Source organism: Falco rusticolus, chromosome 10 (assembly GCF_015220075.1).
Source record: "Falco rusticolus isolate bFalRus1 chromosome 10, bFalRus1.pri, whole genome shotgun sequence".
NCBI classification, from domain to species: Eukaryota; Metazoa; Chordata; class Aves; order Falconiformes; family Falconidae; genus Falco; species Falco rusticolus.
The window spans coordinates 5,871,106-5,890,300 of NC_051196.1; the positions used below are offsets into that span (position 1 = coordinate 5,871,106).

Consider the following 19,195-nt stretch of genomic DNA (forward strand, 5'->3'; position numbering starts at 1 on the left):
CCTCTTCCAATGTTTGACTGCCCTCATTGTGGACAAAAATCTCCCTGCTATCTAATTCCTTGTTGCAAGGCATTAGCCATCTGTTGTATAGGTTGTTTTGAATAGTATTGCTTATTCTTAATGAGTCCTATGAGGCAAAACACTTAAACTCTCACTTTTCAAATTCAAATAAACCCCTGTGTTCTGCTAAACTAATTGTCAGTGGCAGTGTTTTCATTGCTGTCTTCCCAGTCAAATCCATGAATCTGCAGATCTGCAGAAAGTTTTGGGTTTGTGTGCCTTCGCCTTGTCTGCAAAAATACCATCTGCATTTGATGTGGTAACGGAACTATCCTTCTGTTTCTCTGCTCTTACTATTCTAAGTGCAAACCTTGTCCCAAAATGCAATTGCGCAGACATTTGAGAAGTGTTTACTTTCCAGCTGAAACTTTTGTTATTGACAAGTATCATTTAGTATATTAGTAATGGACTTGCTCATTAATTAAAGCAAAATGACTCATTCACCTTCTGAAGGCCTGGTGAATCTATTCCATGGGAAATAATAAAAGTGCTGGTGTGCTATAACGGGTAACTTGATTTCCTAAATAACCCTAGAGCGCTTCTGGAATATAGTCCTTTTCCTTAAGTCTTAATTGTAGCGTGAGTTACTAATGACTAAAAGCCTGCAGATGAGAGCCTGTTGTCAGTCTGCCCCTGGAGAATAAAGCTGACAAGGTGCTTTCATTTTTAAAGCTGAGAGTGTATCTTTTTTGTTAGTAGTTCTGCCCTAAGTATCAAAGATTCAAATCAGGACCGAAGCAGTCTGTTTAAAGACTTCTAGCTTAAATGGGACTGTGAGACAAACATGGAATTTAATTCGTACTGTTATAATTGATTTATTATTTTCTTTGAAAACATCTGCAAGTTCCTGTTCCTTCCTTTGGATGCATACCCAAAATTAGAATAGAAACGCATGTAGAAGTGCTGCTTTAGAAAACGATACTCTTGGCCTTTTGCGAGAGGTCATGGTTGCCTTGTAGGTGTTAGCGCTGCCGGCTTACTGGAAATGCTTTCTGCTGTTCTATGGTTTCATGAGAAAACTGAAGAGCTAGAAACTGCAAAGGTACGTCATGAACCCACCTCTAGCAGAGGGCAGTTCCCACCAGCTTAGGGCGCGAATGCTGTCGCTGGTGCCATGGGGTACTTGATAGCCTAATACATTGTTCACAGTTCTTAATGGCTGTAGGGCTAGAATTCTTGTAATAGAGGAGGCTGGAAGAAGTCTTTTGGTATAACATAAGTTGCCACAGCTTTCAGCTTATCATTGAAGATGTTCATCGTGTTGGTCCCTTACGACGTGACTTCTGTGTCACAAGGTGTACTGGAAAAGGGGCGAAAAGTTTGTAACACAGAAACCATCCTCTGCTGCTGATGGTCCAAGCAGACCTAGTGTGAGCAATTTGTGGGATTGGTTGTGGGGGTTTTGTGTTCTTGTTTTTGGGAGAGTCGGGTTATTTCTTTGTTTGCTTGGGGGTTCTTTGTTTGTTGTCATTTTTTTAAATCAAGGCATGTCCTGAGCTATTTACATTTGACTATTATGGCTGCATGAGCTGTTTGATTTTTAGCTGTCCTTTATAGAAAAAGTATTATCTCAAAGTATTTCTTCACTTTGAAACCCCAAAGTATTTCTTTATGCCTTAGTTTGTTCCTTGGGGGACATCCTGCTGTGCTGGACAATTGGGTCAAATCTGTAAGACATGAAATCACTGGGCATTATGGGAAGAAAAACCCCAAATCTTCTTTAAAACAAAAAAAGTTGAAGTGTCCCATTTTTAGCTCTTTGAGGTATAATTCATTTAAAAGCCTTATTATTTTGGTTTTCTGTTTATCCTCAAAATGTGTTAATATTTTGCTGCATTTGATGGGAATTCTAGTTTGGATGTTGTTTACCTACCTATTGTTAGCTAAACCCATAGAAATTCAGAACCTTAAGTAAGTGAACTCTTGGTTCATTCCTCTCCCTTAACTCTAAGGCTCCCTAACAGCGTGTCAACCACAATCTTTCTAATTCTGAAGTAAAATTTCAATTTCTCATTTCTTTAAAATTAAATATTTTTATAGATTGATTCTTTGGACAGGGCTGCAGAATAAAGGGCTTCATAGGTATGAGACTATAGAAATTGTCTTGTGTTTTCTATACAATTGATTGCAATGATTGACTTTGGGGAGGAGGGAAGACTACCAGTTTTATCTTGAAATAAGCTTTCTTTGCTCCGTATTTTTGCATTGTATGAGTACAGTTACACAGATAGATAAAATAATTGTCTTTAATGGATAGCAGTATTTCACAGAGGGTAGCAAAACATCTAGATAGTGCCCTGAGGCAAAAATTGAAAGAAAATCCCAATTTTAATTCAACTCAGATGAAATACTAAATTATGTTGTTTTATATAGGCCATGCAACTGCACAACTAAGGTTATATGTGATCCTCTGCATGGAGATGTATAGAAAAATCATGGGAAAAGTACCATAATAGAGGGGGGCAAAAAGCACGCAACAAATGGCGTCCATGAAATCTCTCTGATCTCATTAAATATTACAAAATGTGTAAAATGTTGCCCAGCAACTCTTTTAAACTACATTATTAGTTCCGTTCTGTGAAATGTACAGAGATAGAAATCAATAATTTATGTTGTGTAGTTTCTACGTTTAAATAATCTGGTAACAGTCAGTTGTAAATAATCATATATTCAAGCGTGTCTCCCTAACTAAGGATTGCAACTAGTTTACTTTTAAAACATTAACCTGCTTAATAATTAAATGGTACAGTGTGCTGTTGGCAAAGTCAACAATAATGCAGGAGGGACTGAAAACATTCCTGGCTGGAGAAGTACCTCAGATACATGTTTCATTTCTGGAGTAGCAGCAGTGAAGCATCATCAATTTAAACAGTTCTGACTTCTAGAGATCATAGATATATTTGACTGAGTTTAGCAATATTAATTTCTTTTTTCTTTTTTTCTTTTTTTTTTTCCTTTCAGCCATAATCAGCAGACCACGTCATTTAGACATCCTGTGACAGGACAGGTTTCTCCAGAAAATATTGAATTTATTTTGCGAGAAGAGTAAGTAGTTTTATACCCATGTCAAGAGACCTACAACCGTTAACACATTTACCTCCAGTAGTTTAGCAAAAATGTTATTGGGATGGTTTATGCTTTAAAATTTACTTCTCATTGTGATAGGATGGTTTTGATTCTAGCACTGTGTTCCGTGTTAGGGCTTGAGAGAAAATCTTTACCAAATCTTTAAAAAAATCCCCCAAAACCCAAACCCACACACAACAAAAAGCCCCCCAAAACAACACCCCAAAATAAACAGAGAAGAAAGGAAATATAAATAGGATACTTAAACAATCATGCTTTAGCCTGATATAAATATCAGATATACAGAACGTAAATATAAAATGTCTTTAGAGCAAACTGGAAGGTTTGTACTGAAATTTAAATACAGAAAATATTACTAGTTTCTATTGCAATTCCTTGATTTTCTTACATGTTAGATTTTCTACACTCCCTCTCTTGGGTTGGTATTGTATTAAAAAAAAGTTGATTAGGCGTTCTTCAGTTTATTCTAGAGAAGTAGAATCATATATATCAGTTTCCAGCATATTTTATCTTGATGGATTTAAAAAAAAGAAGAAGAAATAATATATGTGTTCAAACTGATGTCTCTGGGCACGTCTTTGCTATCGGTTTGGATCCCTGTAGGGTGTAACTGCTCCTGACACCCTTGCTGCATGCGAGATTGCTCCTGGAATCCCTTCTGTAACAGGGTGACTGGATAGCTTCCCTAGACAGGCTGCAGGAGAACGTTCTACGTCACTGCTAAAGCCACTCCAAAGGGCAAGAGGAGGAGGACAGCACCAGCCAGCCTTTCCTTTTCCGGGTCTTCCAGTGCTGCAGGCAGCCTCTAGCCCTTCGTGCATTGCAGAGGCTGGGCATCATGCTGTCACAGCCTGGATGCAGTGGTTTGTGTGGCTGCCCACGCGATTCTGAACACTTTATGTTTCAAATATGTGATGTTTAACTCACTTTGCATTTAATTTAAAGCAGTGTAGCATTAGGAAAAGTGAGGCCCAGAGAAACACCTTGCGAGAGCCCCAGGGGACTGAGGCTTTTCTGACAGTGTCTTCCATTGGGGACTTGCAGGGGAAAGGAGAAGTCGAGCACGCAGGGTACAGCCCTCTGCTCAGTGCTCTTCAAATGGTTTAAAAAACCAACCAACCAACCAACCAACCAACCAAACCCAACAGTAGCAACACAACCCCAACAAAACCTGACTGAGCAACAACCCGCCCCCACAAGCCCAAAGCAAATCCAGTGGCACCAGCTGAGAATCACACGGAGTAGAATGTTGGCCATAGTTTGCAGCGTGTGGGTGAGGCCAGTGATGAGGCACAGAGACCATGGGATGGCTGCTGAGCTGGAAGGCACCCAGGCTGTGGTAGGTGGCTTGCTGCTGGGGACGGGGCTGCTCCTTACAGCTGTGCAACAAGCTGCTCCAGGTCATTTACCGAGGAGAACAGGTACCTTGCAATGGAGCGAATCGCAAAGGCAGTCTGGACACTGTACACCTGTGTTCTGACTTCCATCTGTTAGTTGATTTTAAATTAATCTGTTGTAACGGTTCCATTAATTTGATATAAAGAAAATGTGTACATTGTGTAAGGGACAATGGGTGTTTGGATAGAGCTCCTTGGAGTGCCTCCCTGGGTTAGTCACGCTTCCCTGGGCTGTGTCTGGTTTTGTAATCGTGGTAGCAGATAAAAATTAAAATCAGAACTGAAGAACAACTTGCTGGTGGCACACAGCTTTGGTGAACTTTTGTGTATGTATAGAAACTTTTTTGGAGGAGGAAGGTGTTTATTTGGAGGGCAATCAGGTGAACGGGCTTAACTTGTCATCGCTAGACTTCCTTTAGGCTGAGATGGTATCAAAAGCTGGAAAAATCTTACAATGTAGTGGAATTAAGAGAGACAAGTTTTTTTTTATTCTAAAAGAAGAGGGAATGGCTAGAGGGATAGAGAGGAGTGTGTGTTTGTGGTGACTACTCAGGAAACAGTCTCTGCAAAAACATTTTTATGAGTTTTTTATTATTGGCCTGAAGTGCAAAGTGTTTTTCAAATTAGATGTTTTGAATATATCAGTTAAAATGGCTTTAAAGATGTCATTTTCAAATGTGTGTGCGCTCTGGTTTCCTTAGTTTTGTACCACTTTGATGTGGCAGTGTGGGTTTTACACAGATGCTGCTCACCACAGTCATAATCTGAGTTCTGTGAAATGATGCTGTCGACGTCCGTGGATATCTGCTGAAATCAGAGGAGCTGTGAGCACTTCCCTGGCCTTTGGCCTGAGAATTGTAACGGGACTGTGCTATGTATTCAGTTCTTTTCCCTCAAGCATCAGGGATTTGTATGGAATCGGTGTTGTTGATCGTGTATTAGTTTGGAATTAGTGTTGCACCTCATGACTTGCAGTGAAATGAATGGGCCGCAGTTGGAAGGATAGCCTCTGGATTCGTAGGGTCTCTGGAAATTTCCCATCCTGGGATCCTTTTGACCAAGAGCACTTTTTTTCTATAGCTGAAGAAGTAGTAGCACTCTTAAGGGTTTCATTAAAGGCAATTTGTTCTTCGGTGCTGTTGTGATGTGATTTATTACTTACGGGTTGATTTTAATTTAAGATTAGGGCCAAAGGCAGGAGTTGTCACCAGATGTTGACTGGGAGCTGGCGGGGAGACGTAAGCACAAACTTGTTCAGGCTGCCACAAACATATCTATTAAAAGGACACATTTAACATCAGAAGAGTAATTTACAGTAATCTAAAAATGATGGATGTACGGGCTGCTCCGGCCCTTTCCCATCCAGGAAGCAATGTTCTGGAAAGAAGATTTGAAAAGAAATTTTGGAAAATTATGTCGATAAATGGTGTAATCCTACCTTGATTATGAGTCAGTTGTGAACCAGGTTCCCTTGCCTTGCTTTTGATCAGATGAGAAGTGGATACTTTCAGTAGAAGGCTGGGACTGTATTTCACTAGCGTTTTCCCAAGCCTTTTCCCCTTTTAAACAATATCATGTCAGTTTTACTTTTTAAGCTGAAATCTGATTTCCTCAACTCCATTGTAACTGAAGGATAAAACCAAAAAGTATTGCATGGAACCTGTAACTTTTGAATTATGTTATCTTCTGATCCATATGCTATTCTTCCTAAAGGTGGTATTCTTTAGACTTTTAGAATATTTTTTTTTTGAGAAATAGTGATTGATCATCCTTATTTCCTAATGCATTCTTAGCTGTCAAATCCTCACCTCTTATTCTGTTTTTCCAAGAACAGCAATTTGGTCGCTTAGTGTGTGGGACGTATCTTCTACCTTTCACTAGCCCTGCTTGAGAGCTAGCTCTTCTGTATGATGCTTTTAGATTCATCTTTTTCCTGATGGAGTGATTGATTATAGGTGAATACAGTATTTGGTGTATGAGCTTGTTGTTTTTTATAATAATTTAATTGTACTTTTTCTTCTCTGTCCTTTGTTAAGAACTCTTAATATACTTTGGCTGCTACTACTCATTGTGCTAAGATTTAAAAATATCCTTTCCCTCAGATTACCAGTGTTGTTTTGAGTGATAAAAGCTGCGGAGATGTTTTTCATTTCTTCCTCCTTTGAATTCATTTTCTGCTGTTGACACTGAATTAAGTTTGGCATCTGATCACATGGTTACTCATCTCTGAAGATTATTTTTCTGTCTGTTCGTGTCAGCATTTCAGGTTTTGTCCAGAATAATTTTTGTCCTCTGTTGATTTGGTCACCTCACAGTTTTCAGGATCACTTCTAAATAATTTGAGCATCTTGGCTGTATGGGACGCCTCTCTGTAGCCTCCCTCTAGTTCACAACTGTTTCTTGATTTCTGTGCTTTACTTTCATGTTTTTAATAAACCCTTAATCCACAAAGAGACCAGGATCTAGTTTAACCACATCATTATACAGGCATTTGTCTGAAAAATCTATTATAGTATTACTTAGGATAGATGTACGCAATGTTTAGATTTCTTCTTTCTTTTCTTTTATTAAATAACTGTTCTTTAAATAATTGTATACAGAAAGAAGGTGGCACTTACAGCCATGTATCTGATTGTCTGTGTTGCTAAACACTAGTAGTTGTGTATTAGCAGCTTAACAATATATTTGTGATAGTAGTATGTTTGCAAATGAAAAGATAGTACTTTAAAGTTAAAAAAGATAAAACTTGAACATAAATGTAGAAATACAGGGTGGAAAAAAAATACATAGTGTGCTTAATCCAGTGAATTACCCTCTTTTTTTGCCTATTTTTTTGTGCAACTGACAAAGCCTTGCATCATCTCTAGGGAGAGAGCCATCTTATTTTGTCTATTGCATTTGGTTACTATAGCAGCAAAAATACTAGGCGGAGAGAAAGGAGGAAACCCAAACAACTCCAAAATAAATATCTGCCATGTTTGCATGTACAGAAATACTAGGACAGTGGATTATTATTTTTTTTTTAATCTAGCTAAGTAGGAGATTTGTTAATATTAAAACTACATTGACATGATGTTATTGAGTTGTATTTAGTTCCAACAAAATAAACTTTTTAAGTTGCTGGTGTGAACGTGGACCTTCTAAATCAAGTAATCTTTATGATCCTTTAGAGAAAAAAATGTATTCTCCTGTGAGTATTGCATTTTCAATATGGGGTACTGGTGTAATCATCTTGTTGTTGTTCTTCAGTGGTTTTTGGTTTTCTTTAATAAACCAAATATTCGCCATGTAACTCTCTTAGATGGTTAATGTGATTTCTGTAGACATACTAGCACTGTTTAAGTAAAGCAGGGAGTTGCTTGACAGGAGATGCTATATAGAGTGTTATTTTCAAGTTTTTAAAAAGATTTACAAGGGACTGGAGCTCCAAATGTACATACGGCAATTCTGCATGTGTGCGTGCACTCTTGGGGGAGGCAGTAAGAGAATTATCCTCAAAATAGGCAAAAAATAGCACTCATGAAGTCAGAACAGGAATAACAGATATTATCAAACGTCTTTGATAACAGTGGTTTTGAACTAATGTTTCTGAATGCACAGAGTTAATGCTATAGTCACTTTTAAAGATGAATCTGCATTAACTCCATTAACATGCAGGTGTGTTTCAGGTAATTCTGAATATTTTAGTTTGCTTTTCAAACCAAACTGAGAGTATTAATTAGCTCTTAAGAGACTTACATACTTGATGCTCTGATTTCATGCAACAAATCTATTATATCCTTTAAATACGATATACAAATACTTACAATAATTTTCAGTTTTGTTTGGTGTTTTCTGTTACATCTCAGGTACAGAAAGTGTGGATCACCAGTGTTTGCTGCCAAAGATTATTTTTTTTTAGGAGAGTAATCATGTATTTTCTCTTTTGATGGACTTACTGTCTCTTCTGCTGGCTTTTCAAGTTCTTCTACATGGCAACAACTTCACATTAAAAAAAAAATCTTGTGAATTTGAAGTTTGTCATTAATCTTGGTACTACTAGAGAAGAAAAGTTTGTTTTATTGGCAGTGATCGCTTTCAGGAGCAAGTAGAAGAGGAATCGCTAAATGGCCATGTTATAAATGCTTAGAAATTCCATGTTGATCATTCTGTATTGCATGATAATTTTCTGATACTGATGGTCTTGTTTTAACATATAAAACTTATCTTCCTCTGTAGTTCTTCTAAATTCTTTTATTAACTGCAGTACATTTACCCTACTGTGAAACAGTGTCTTGTGGGATAGTGAAAATCTCTTGCATCTGAGTTGAATTCATAGATTAAAACCATTCCTCTGGGGTTATTTCTCTTTCCATATTAATGTTTTCATTGGAAAAATTGATTCCAGTTTTTCGAAACTCAAATTTTATTTTTCATTTTTGTCTTTCCTGAGAAAGTTAGTTCTCTATGAAATAGCTACTTTAATAAATGAAGAAATTGAATCTCATCAGGTTACCTATGGCCTGGAAAGCCTAAAGATTTTCTGGACATGTACGTTACGTGCTCTTTCCCCTCCAGTCCACCTCCTCCTTTCCCCTCTCCTCGCCCCAGTGAATGTCTGGACCATGTTGTGCAACTCTCCTACAGTATTCAAGTCAATAGTTCACGGTGTGGACATTGTAGAGAATCTAAACTCCAAGGGAGGAAATTTCGTGTCTTCCAAAGCCAAACATTTTCCTTGGATGTGTTTTGTTTTCATACTTTTGTGACTCATTTCTAGTGGCCTTCTTAATGATACTTAAGGAAGCAGTGTAGAAGACTTTGACATCTCTGTTAGTGTTCCTCTGCCATTGAAATACCTACTCTCAGTTTAGTTGCCTTGAGCAGGGACATGAAACCATTTTGCTAACTAAGTATTAGGAAGAAGCAAGTAAGATGCGGGCACGTTGTAAGTCTGCATTTTCTACCTGTTTTGAAAGTTTTAGACTGGGAAGGGAACAAGTGAGAACAGAGTCAAAAGGCAGTAATTAAACTGGCTGGTCAACAGAAAAAGCTTAGTCAGGCAGCGTTGTGTATGGGATGTGTCTTAATCTGCTCTGTGCTGAAATGTGATGTTCCTAAAGCTGATTGAATGCTCAGGTAGGATACCTGCTCCATAAGTAAGGCAAATTGACTCAAACTGAGATGATGAAGCTCTCATGCATTAAAGGCTGGCCAGGGATTTGAGGAACTTGCTGTAGTTTGTTCTCGTATCTTGGACCTGAGTTTACATATGAAAGATAGAAAGAAGGGTTTTAGGCCAGATAAGCAAGGCATAAAGGAAATAGGATCAAAGCTGTCTTTCTTGCAAGTTTGATTGAAAGTCTGTGGTCACAAATGGGAAAAAAAAAAAAAAAAAGTGTTTTCCCTGATGCCAGATCAACCATAAAAGTTTTTGGACAGGTAATTGTACAGGTTGTAGCTGAGGAAAAGCAGTGGTGGCAAACACCTTGTCCTCAGTTAAACACTGTGAACTACTACAGCCACAAACTCTTCTCTGTTCTTATGAGTGGTAGCTGCTCAGATTTACTCTGTTTTCTGTGCTGTTCAGAATTGTATTGAATTCCAGTGGTAGCAACAGTAAAGTCTGGCTTGTCTTGTATGGGTTTTTTTTATGTTTGGTTTTGGGTTTGGGTTTTTTTTGTTTTGTTTTTTTTTTTAATAAATGCCTTTGGTGACTTACTGAGATGAGGAAAGGAAAATCATAGGTTGTTAGCAGTTTGGTTTGTTTTGGTTGTTCTATGACTGTATTGCTTCTTGTTCCTAAAATAGAATTTGCTAAACTACATTGTTAATGATTTTTGAAAATACCACCTGTGGGTTTAATCCACAAATTGGTGTGGGGCTTGGCAGCCGAGGCTTCTCTTCACAACCTGCATCTGGGATTCCACAAGATTTTGTGCTTCCATTTATCCTCTCATTTCTTCATTTGGGCAGCTGTACTGAATTGCTACTTGTTGAACAGGTTCTTACGGTAGGATTGATCTCACCTATGCTTTTAAATGGGTATGGGAATCTGAGCTAGTTATCAAGATTTCTTGAAGTTAGTATGACTCAGAAGTTATTTATTTCTATCTGCCATGAATTGCACCATTTCACTTAAAAGGTATTTTAATAATTCATACTGCAGTGTGAATCATATTTTTGGCAGATTCAAAGATCTAGCATTAAGTTAGTGAAAGATCTAATAGTAGGCCAGTCTCACTTTGATTTTAAGTAAGAAGCCTGTTATTGCAAAGTGTTGAACTCCTGTCCTTCCCTCCCCAGCACTGGCTCTTTAGCATGTTTCAGCCAAGCCTCTAAATTGGGCACAGTTTAGTGTCTCTGCGTCAGCCTCATCTTCTCTGGGTGCTTGTTAGATATTGATTCTCTGTTGCATTTGCAGACAATTTGGCAGGTCTCTTCCTCCTGATACGTCGACAAATACCAATCATCAGATGTCACTGGCAGCATCTCCTTGAGGAATACCTGAAATCAAAACAATAGGGGTGGTGCAAAGGCAGTTGCAGATGCATGGGAAATGTTTGACTAGCCTGTCATTCATTTGCTTCCTGTGAATCTTAAATAAAAAAAGACAAAGCTGACTGTTTGAAACAATGTGCTTTAGATTATCTGTTTGTGTTTGTTTTCTAGGCAGAATTCATCTATGTCCAAGCAACAAATAAACCAAAGACCTTCAAGCATGGTCAGTGAAACGTCCACTGCAGTAACTACATCTGCTGTTGATACAAAACCTGGCTCTAAGGTAAAGGAAAAAGGCTGTTGTTTCAGCTTGATGATTAGAACTTCAATTGCTTTAAATCCAATACTCTTTTAATGCTTACACTAATACGGCCATGGCTTTAGTCTAGAAGTCTAATTATGTACCTTAAAGAAGAGGCAGTATCTTCTATCCAAGCAAAAACCGTTTTTTACAGCATAGGAACACTGTATAGCCACATGATAGTTTGGATAATTCAAAAAATTGTGATAATTGTGAGTTTGGGTGAAGTTTGAGAGGCTTCTTGAGAACAGAAGTAAGTATACGCAATGCTGGTGTTCCAGCAAGTCTTTTGATAGTCCAGTGTGTGTGGCAAAAATTGCTGCAGAATACCAGGAACTGTAATTTGCAGTTCTTACTTTTCCATGAAACATTACTGTTCCTCCTTTTAGTAACAGCTTAGAACCTTTTCTGCCATTGTTGTGGTGCATAAACAGTGCAGACACCAAGTTTACACACAGAATGTTTAATAATAGAAAATCTCATTATTTGTCATTGACAAAGGGCCTGTGTTTATTATGGCACAAAATATAATAAAGCATTGTACTTGAGGTGTCACCAACTATTTTAATGCTTCTTTGACCTTACAGTAAGTTACAGTACAGTGAGGATGGGAGGGGGCTGGATTAAAAGAAGCAAAAAAATACTGGAAGAATTGGCAGAGATAAGAGAACTTTCTTAAATTTGCTTGCAGTTTTTAAACTTCTAAGGTGTTTTTTTTTTAATGCAAAAATTTAAAGCCTGTTATGTAATTTAATTGAAGAAAGGACTTTGCCAAATTGGTTGCAAAGGTATTTTTATTGAGGCCATCACTTAAAATCTTATTCTCATGTTTTTATATGTTTGGGTAAATATTGGAGAGGATGAAAGCAATTTCGTGAAAAGATAAAAAAAATATATTTTTTGAGGTTGAAAATGTATAGGTTAGTGGACCAACACAAAGATTGTCATGTGTCAATTCTCAAGAATACATTTATCTTTGAAGTGCTAGATGAAGTTATCGCTGAAAACAGTAAACTTAGTAGGTTACCTGAATTACTTGATACATTTCTTTTTGATATCTCTTAACAGTTGAACTTACCACAGCACTTGGACATTTGTGTCTACTGTGTTTATCCTTCTTACTGTAATTGTTCTTAAGCCAGCATTAGAGGCAGAAAGCTCATTTTTCTGCTTTTAAAACCAGCAGTTAATGGGGACCTGATACTCTGCTTTGAGCTGGGGAATTCTTCAGTGACACAGTTGGCTTTAACTCACCCAGGATCATGCTTCCGCCAAAAAGCGTGCATGCTTTGTCACCTTCTCCCGCTGTTTCCCTTTGTCATGTGTTTGCCCTGATCTAATCAGGCTTTTCGAAACAGTGAGATCAAACATGGTGACTGGATACAACTTAGGGGGCCACCCACATGCTAGAGGATCCTTTACTGGAGATCTCGGAACCACTCCGCTAAAGATGAGGGTAATGCTCTTTCATCGCAGCTGGGAGCATATCCAGAATCACCTCCCAAAACTTCCGTTGGTCTGTATTTTGGTCTCTGCTTCTATTTTGTTTGCAGTCCGCTATCAGTGTGGCTACACATGCTTCCGGTAGGCTCCCAGGTGTGGCATTTTTTTTGATGCAGCTTTAGACTTTGAGTAGAGCTCTGAAAGAGGGCTTGCCTGTATTTTGCTTCTCCACCAAGTTCATTTGTATAATATCCATCCTGCTGCAGACCCTCAATAAATACTTTACTGGAGTTCTGATTAAGACGGAGAACAAACATCTGTCTGATATATATGCTTTGTTGCATCGTTGCGTGCGTTTCCAGGCTTGAAATCACTCCTTGTTCTGTAGAGTCAGATTTGTTGAATTCCTTCGCAGCCTAGCACAAAATCAATTCAAGTAAACTAGCAATGAGAGCAGAGGCCGTCAAGTGAATAACCTATCCTCCATTTTGAGGTTGACTTGGCACATTGAGAGTAGATTTTAAGATTCTTTCATCTATTTCTAAATGTTTTCTTCCATGATCATTCTTTCAAAGAGTGAATTCCCAGACGCAGACTTGAGACACAACCATGGAGCTAGAGACATGTTCTGTTTATCATGGCAAAGGTCTTTACTTACCCGTAGCTAATTATTATCTTCTATGAAATGCTTTCCTAATTTTGTCCTTCAAATGCCATCACAGGACTGTGTAGGTATAGTGTCGGAATCCTAGCCAAATTCAACTGATTTTTGTATAGAGCTGTGCGCGTTGAAGTAGTACCAATCAGAAGGTGCAGGGACAGGTGTGTGGCTTTCCACTTGTGTCTTCTGCGGAAAGTTGGCAGGTAAGAATTGCTGCCTTTGGGGTGGAGGGGGAAGGTAAGCTCCCAGCTGTACAGCAGGTTTGTCATTCTCAGCTCCAGATGGAAGAGATGGAGACTTCTGCTTTGCTTGTTGCAGTGTTCCTCTCTGAACTCGGACTGAGTAAAACTTGTGGAATAAAAAGTAACTGTTTGGAAAGAGAATTTCCGATGTTCTGTCTAAGAATCAGTTATACAGCATCCAAGAGGAGTGTGTTGGATGGAAGAAAAATAAAAAAGCCAAAATGAGGCTTATACTTGCCACTATGTCATGGTTTCATTGATACGCATATAAATATATGACTTCATTTTATGAGACACCCGAGATGGGCAGTTTTACAGAAATGCACATAGATTCTGGGGATGGCCCCCACCATTTTGATGCTGGCACTGTCTGAATAAGTAATCTGAAGACTTCAGACCAGTGCAGTCTACCCTGCCTTTTGAGATGTGAGGAGGGATGGAGTTGAGGGAAGAAAACCCAAAAGGGCGTGCTGATACATCTCAATCGATCTCTGTCTCGAAGTTCTGATTGTTCATAGCCAATTCAGTTACATTATTAACCATGTTAAAAACCATTTTTATTGATTACAAGTGAAGGATATGGAGGAGTAAAGGATCTGTTTCAGTTTGAGAGTGAGGTATGTGTGGAATTCAGTCTGTTAAAGCATCTAATGGTATGAATGGAAGCTTGTAAACATTATGGTGCTACACAGTGCTCTGGCCAAGTCGAAAGTATAAAGGACAGTAGCGTGATGTATTTATTAGTCTGCATTTTGAGAGTGTGTTTTAGATGGATTCTGCATAAGAGAAGTTTATTTTTTCCAAGATGAGCTGGTGAGGATTTCAACAAGTAAATGAAGAATGGATCTAGCAGCTGAAACAGGCAACAGTGGGGGGTGTGCGATGGTGCCGGCTCTGTGCGGGCTCTCTGGGGCGGGAGCGTGGAGCGCGGCGTTTAGCTCAGGGCTGCTGTAGATGGATGCTCAATATTAAGAGCAGGAATTTCCGACAGTTTCAGTTTTTCCTATCTGAAAAATAAGGATTTTGTCTAATCCTCTCAGAGATACTGGAAGGATTCATGAGTTAATTTGTTACTAAACCACTGAGGTTTTTTGATTGGAAGAGTTTATGACTGAAACAGGTAGGGGTTTGTTTTGGTTTTTTTAATTTCCTGTAGATTGAAAGCTAGGTTATGTGTTCTCTTATGTGTATTTGCGTATTTTTACCAAGTTACAGTCTTCCTTTTTGCTATTTAGAAAATCTATTCCAAATGAAAGGCTGTCTATGTTTGTGGGGTTTTTTGACTGTCCAGTTTTAGAAAAAAAAAACAAAAACAAACCACACATTTTGTAATTAAGTTAGTAACTTTCCTCCTCAGCTAGAGGCTTCTGTAAGGAAGAAGGTGATGCAGTGATGAAAAGGGATTTGAAAATTTTGGCTCTTGACATGTTGATTTTTTTTGCAAAAACTTATGAGTCGTTCACAAACAAGCCAGTATAACAAGTGTACTGAAGTCAAAAGCAGCGTCTTTGTCTTCAGTGACACAGGCAGCTGCTTCAACACACAACAATGATATAGGAATATTTTAAATTAGGTAAAGACTACTGCAGTAAAGACAAATACTTTTAAAAATACACCTTTTCTTTTAAACTAGCTTTTATTCTAGCCAGTGGAAGCAAGGTGTGACATTCAATATCAGTCATGTTTTGTTTTATTCCAGAGCAGAATGAGATGATTAATACTACAGATGATATGAAAATTTCAATTACATAAAGCAGCATAAAATTATTTTTTTTGTTTCTGTTATAGGTATTGTATTGGTATGAAATACATAGCCTTGGGCAAAATGTCCCTCTCCTGTGTAATAGAAATTGTTTGGTCTTTTGACCAAGTTGAAGGGTGGCTTTTCTATACTGTGGTCTGTGATTATTTTTTTTATATATAAATTAAATAAGGTCAGAGAATCACAGTGCTTGATCGCTGACAGGGGTTCTGATGAAAAAAACAAATTTAAACCCTACTGTAAGGCTAGATCAGCTATACTTTAACTGTTCCTTAGTTCATTCACCTTTCCTAGGATAAACATGAGAAAGAAAAGTTAGGAATCTAAATTCTGTACATTTTGTAAGTTGATTTCTGTTCAGGTGCAAAGCAGAGGTTTTTGATTTTCAGAGCCTTAAACAGTTTGGGCCTCCTATTTTTTTTATTATTTTTTTTTTCTTCCCGTCACCCTTGTAATGTAACTGTTGCATCTAACACTTAGCAACAGTTTTTTAAAACCTTAACTGTGTCGATTACTTTTCGTTCACCTTAAATGTGTATATAAAATATATATAGGAATGTAATATATTTATATTATAAATTTATAAATATATAAATATAAAAATATATGTGGCTTGGCCTGATGATCATAGGGTCATCCAGAGCTTGGCTGCCTTCATGATACATCTTTGTGTGTTCGTCTGCAGTGATATTTGGACACAGGTTCACAAGTCCTCTTTCGTGATTTTTTCAATAGCAGACACAGAATGCCTAGCATCATCTTCCTTCCTTCCTTCAGTGTCAGACTTGCTGCTTATAGGTCTGGACATGAGTTCCAGGAGAGATTCTATGGGGATAACTGACGCGCCGTGTTTTCACAAGGCTAGTGCTCTGCAGCCGGTTAGCAGAGTGCCTTAGCACAGGTACGGTGGAGAAATGGACCGGGACATCCTGGTGATCCCATCCTCACCTGGCTTCTATGGTGAACTGGTTCCAGCCAGCTGAACGGCAGGGGCGTCTGTTCAGGAGCCTGGTGCTGTTTACAGTGTGCGGTGCCGAGGCAGCTGGGCTGCTTGTGTGGTCTTCTGTGCTGCCCTGGGCTGTGCGTTTGTCTTGTGCAGGCTCTTACGGAGGTGTCACTGCTTGGGAAAAGCCCACACTTGGCATTCCTCCCATCTCCCCAGTGTCCGGGGCATTTCACAGAGCTGACTGTGACATGCAGCTCACCCGAGTTCCCAGCAGCCTGAAAGCAGCATGCTGCTTCCTGGGAAACACACTGTGGGGAAACCACCTACTAAAATCTGCCCTTTGCTACCTCTGTACAAGTGTTTGTATGCTATAGCACCAAAGAAAAAGAGGATTTTTTTTTTTTTCTTACTGATTACTGCTATTATCTTAATGCTGCATTAAGATGTATGCTTAGGTCTACTAAAATATGTGAAATTCAGTGCAGATTGGTAAAGCCTGGCCTCAAAATGAACAGAATCCATTTAAAGTGATCATACATTGCTAGAATATTTTATTATTATGCATGCTGTCTTCTAGTCCAGATGTTGCCTGACTGGCAGAAGCAGTAGGCTGAGAGATTTCTATGGTGTCATCCCTTGCATATGGCAAATGTGCTCGTTTCCAGAGCTGCTGTTTGTCTGCAGCTGACAGAGCATCAGTACCCTGACCAGCTGAGAGGAGAGTTTCAAACAAAGGAGAGACATGGTAGAAAGGAGACAGAGAGTGCAGCTGGACAGCTTTTTCCTTGGAGAAGTCAGGAACAACTGTAAGGGTAGTTTGTGCACCTCAGGTTCCTAAAGCAGTAGCAAACTCTGCTGAGATTGGAAAAGAGCAGGCAGATTATTCATCCAGAGAGTCTCACTGTCTTTTTCACAGACTGGTAGGCTTTCCTTGTTTGTTTTTAAAATAGTTTTGTCTGTGTGAGTCAAAACTGAGGTTGCAGTGAAACGTAAACCATTAACTAGTCCTTGTAATTTTACTTACTGCCATCTAGGTTTCCTCCTTAGCAGCATCACTCTGTCTTTTGTTTGCAGGGTCGAAGTCCAAGCATTTTATTAAGCTATCAATGTTGTTTTAATTTAAATGGGGAACAAAAACCTAAACCAACCAAAAATACCTCGAAACAACGAAAAGCAAGAGTAGGATTCGTGCACACAAAATCCCGTACATGAGAGACTTGCATGTAGCTCTTCTAGTGCACCCAGAAATACTTCCCAAGCACATTAAAACTTCAGCAGTGCTGCCTTTCTGACTTGAGTCACCAGTGCTCCTGCTGTTCAGCTGGGAGCTGGCAGACTGTCCTGGCACTGATATGTTGATGAACGTGGAAGATTGACTTTGCTATGTTGTAAATATCATTGTCTATTTACTTGGCCTTGAAAATGCTGCAAATACTTCGTTACTGTGTAATGAAGTATGAATTATTGCAGTGAGGTTATTTGTAATATGAAATGAGTCTCTGTCATTTAAAAACCACTGCTACATTATACTTCTCTATAGGTTGTGAAGACTGGAAACAAAGTTCATAGCTTTGGAAAGAGGGATCAAGCTATCAGGAGGAATCCCAATGTTCCTGTTATAGTAAGAGGCTGGCTACACAAACAGGTATGGCATGTAATCAGCTGTTTCTGTTCGTAGACTTCAGTACCATCATCAAATAAAATCAAGTGCCTTCCAAGTAACTGAAAAAGCAGAAGCTGGAGTGTTGGCGATGCAGGGTAGCGCTGGGTACTCCCACAAGCTTCTGTAATGAGGGTCTGGTACTTAACTGTGAAAACCAAGTTTTACATACAGTTTTGGTTCAGAAGTGGAAAAAATAATAAATTAACATCACCATCATGGTTAAATGTTAAGGCCATAACTTTGTTGTCTAAATCTGGTTATCTTCCCTGTTCAATCCTGCTGGCTTGCTACCATGCTGATCTCAGTCTCCCTCAGGACGCATTATAAACCCAAGGGTGGCTGTGAAGGACCTACTCCTTCTGCTCACCTCTGCCCTTATACCTGGCAAAGGCTTAATTCCAACCCATATGCCTTTTGTTCTCCAGAAGCAGGAGGGAGAAAATGAAGGAAGATAGGGACCTGTTCACGACACCTTGCTGTCACCAAGACCAGTGTCCAAGCAGAGGCTGGATTGTAGGATTTCATTCAACAAACAGAATTTTGCAGCTGCTCCATCTTGAGCTCTTAAGCTGACAGAAGCATGTCCTTGAATGCAAAAAGTAAATAAAGCTGTTTGTTATATGAGAATACTTCCCTGCTTCTAATTAGGGAGTTGGCATCCATCAGATGATCACCAGAGATCCAGCAGCTAGGTTTAGGGATGGGTAGGAGAAGGCTGAAATCTAAGGCGCACGATTATGATTCTATATGTACAGAAGGGTGAAATCGCTGACGGCCATCTGCTTCCTCCTGCATAGAGAGCTGTATTCTGCTACCAGCTCTGTTGACATCCACTACACAAGTCCATTAGTTTTCAGGACAGAATCAGAACTCGGACACAGTGTGTGTTGACAGTATTGCAGCATGAAAAAGAAAAGGGAATAAAGTCCTTGCATACTTAATATGACTGCAGAAAGAAGAAGGGAGATAGTATATACAACATCACTGTGGCTATTGCTTTTTGTCTTAAAGCCTGAAGATGCTTTCTTTGCTACTGGTCTTATCAAAGCCTACCTCAGCTGAGTGAGTAGTGCTTGCTCAGGTTACAGTCTGGCAATTTTGCAAGCTTCTAAAATAAATTTCTATGTAAATATTACTGATTTTGACAAGGTGG

At 38.9% G+C, this 19,195-nt stretch overlaps 1 protein-coding gene across 9 annotated transcripts in view; it reads left to right on the plus strand.

Moving 5' to 3' along the window:
* PLEKHA7 (pleckstrin homology domain containing A7) overlaps nucleotides 1-19,195 on the plus strand; it is a 159,076-nt gene that overhangs the window by 89,427 nt on the left and 50,454 nt on the right. For 6 of the 9 annotated variants that reach the window (XM_037402506.1, XM_037402505.1, XM_037402507.1 and 3 more), the window contains 3 exons: nucleotides 3,022-3,105; nucleotides 11,196-11,307; nucleotides 17,920-18,024. In XM_037402506.1, the coding sequence (XP_037258403.1) occupies nucleotides 3,022-3,105; nucleotides 11,196-11,307; nucleotides 17,920-18,024 (301 nt within the window). The remainder of the gene's footprint in view (nucleotides 1-3,021; nucleotides 3,106-11,195; nucleotides 11,308-17,919; nucleotides 18,025-19,195) is intronic. The other 3 variants (XM_037402508.1, XM_037402511.1, XM_037402513.1) reach the window with 1 other exon arrangement.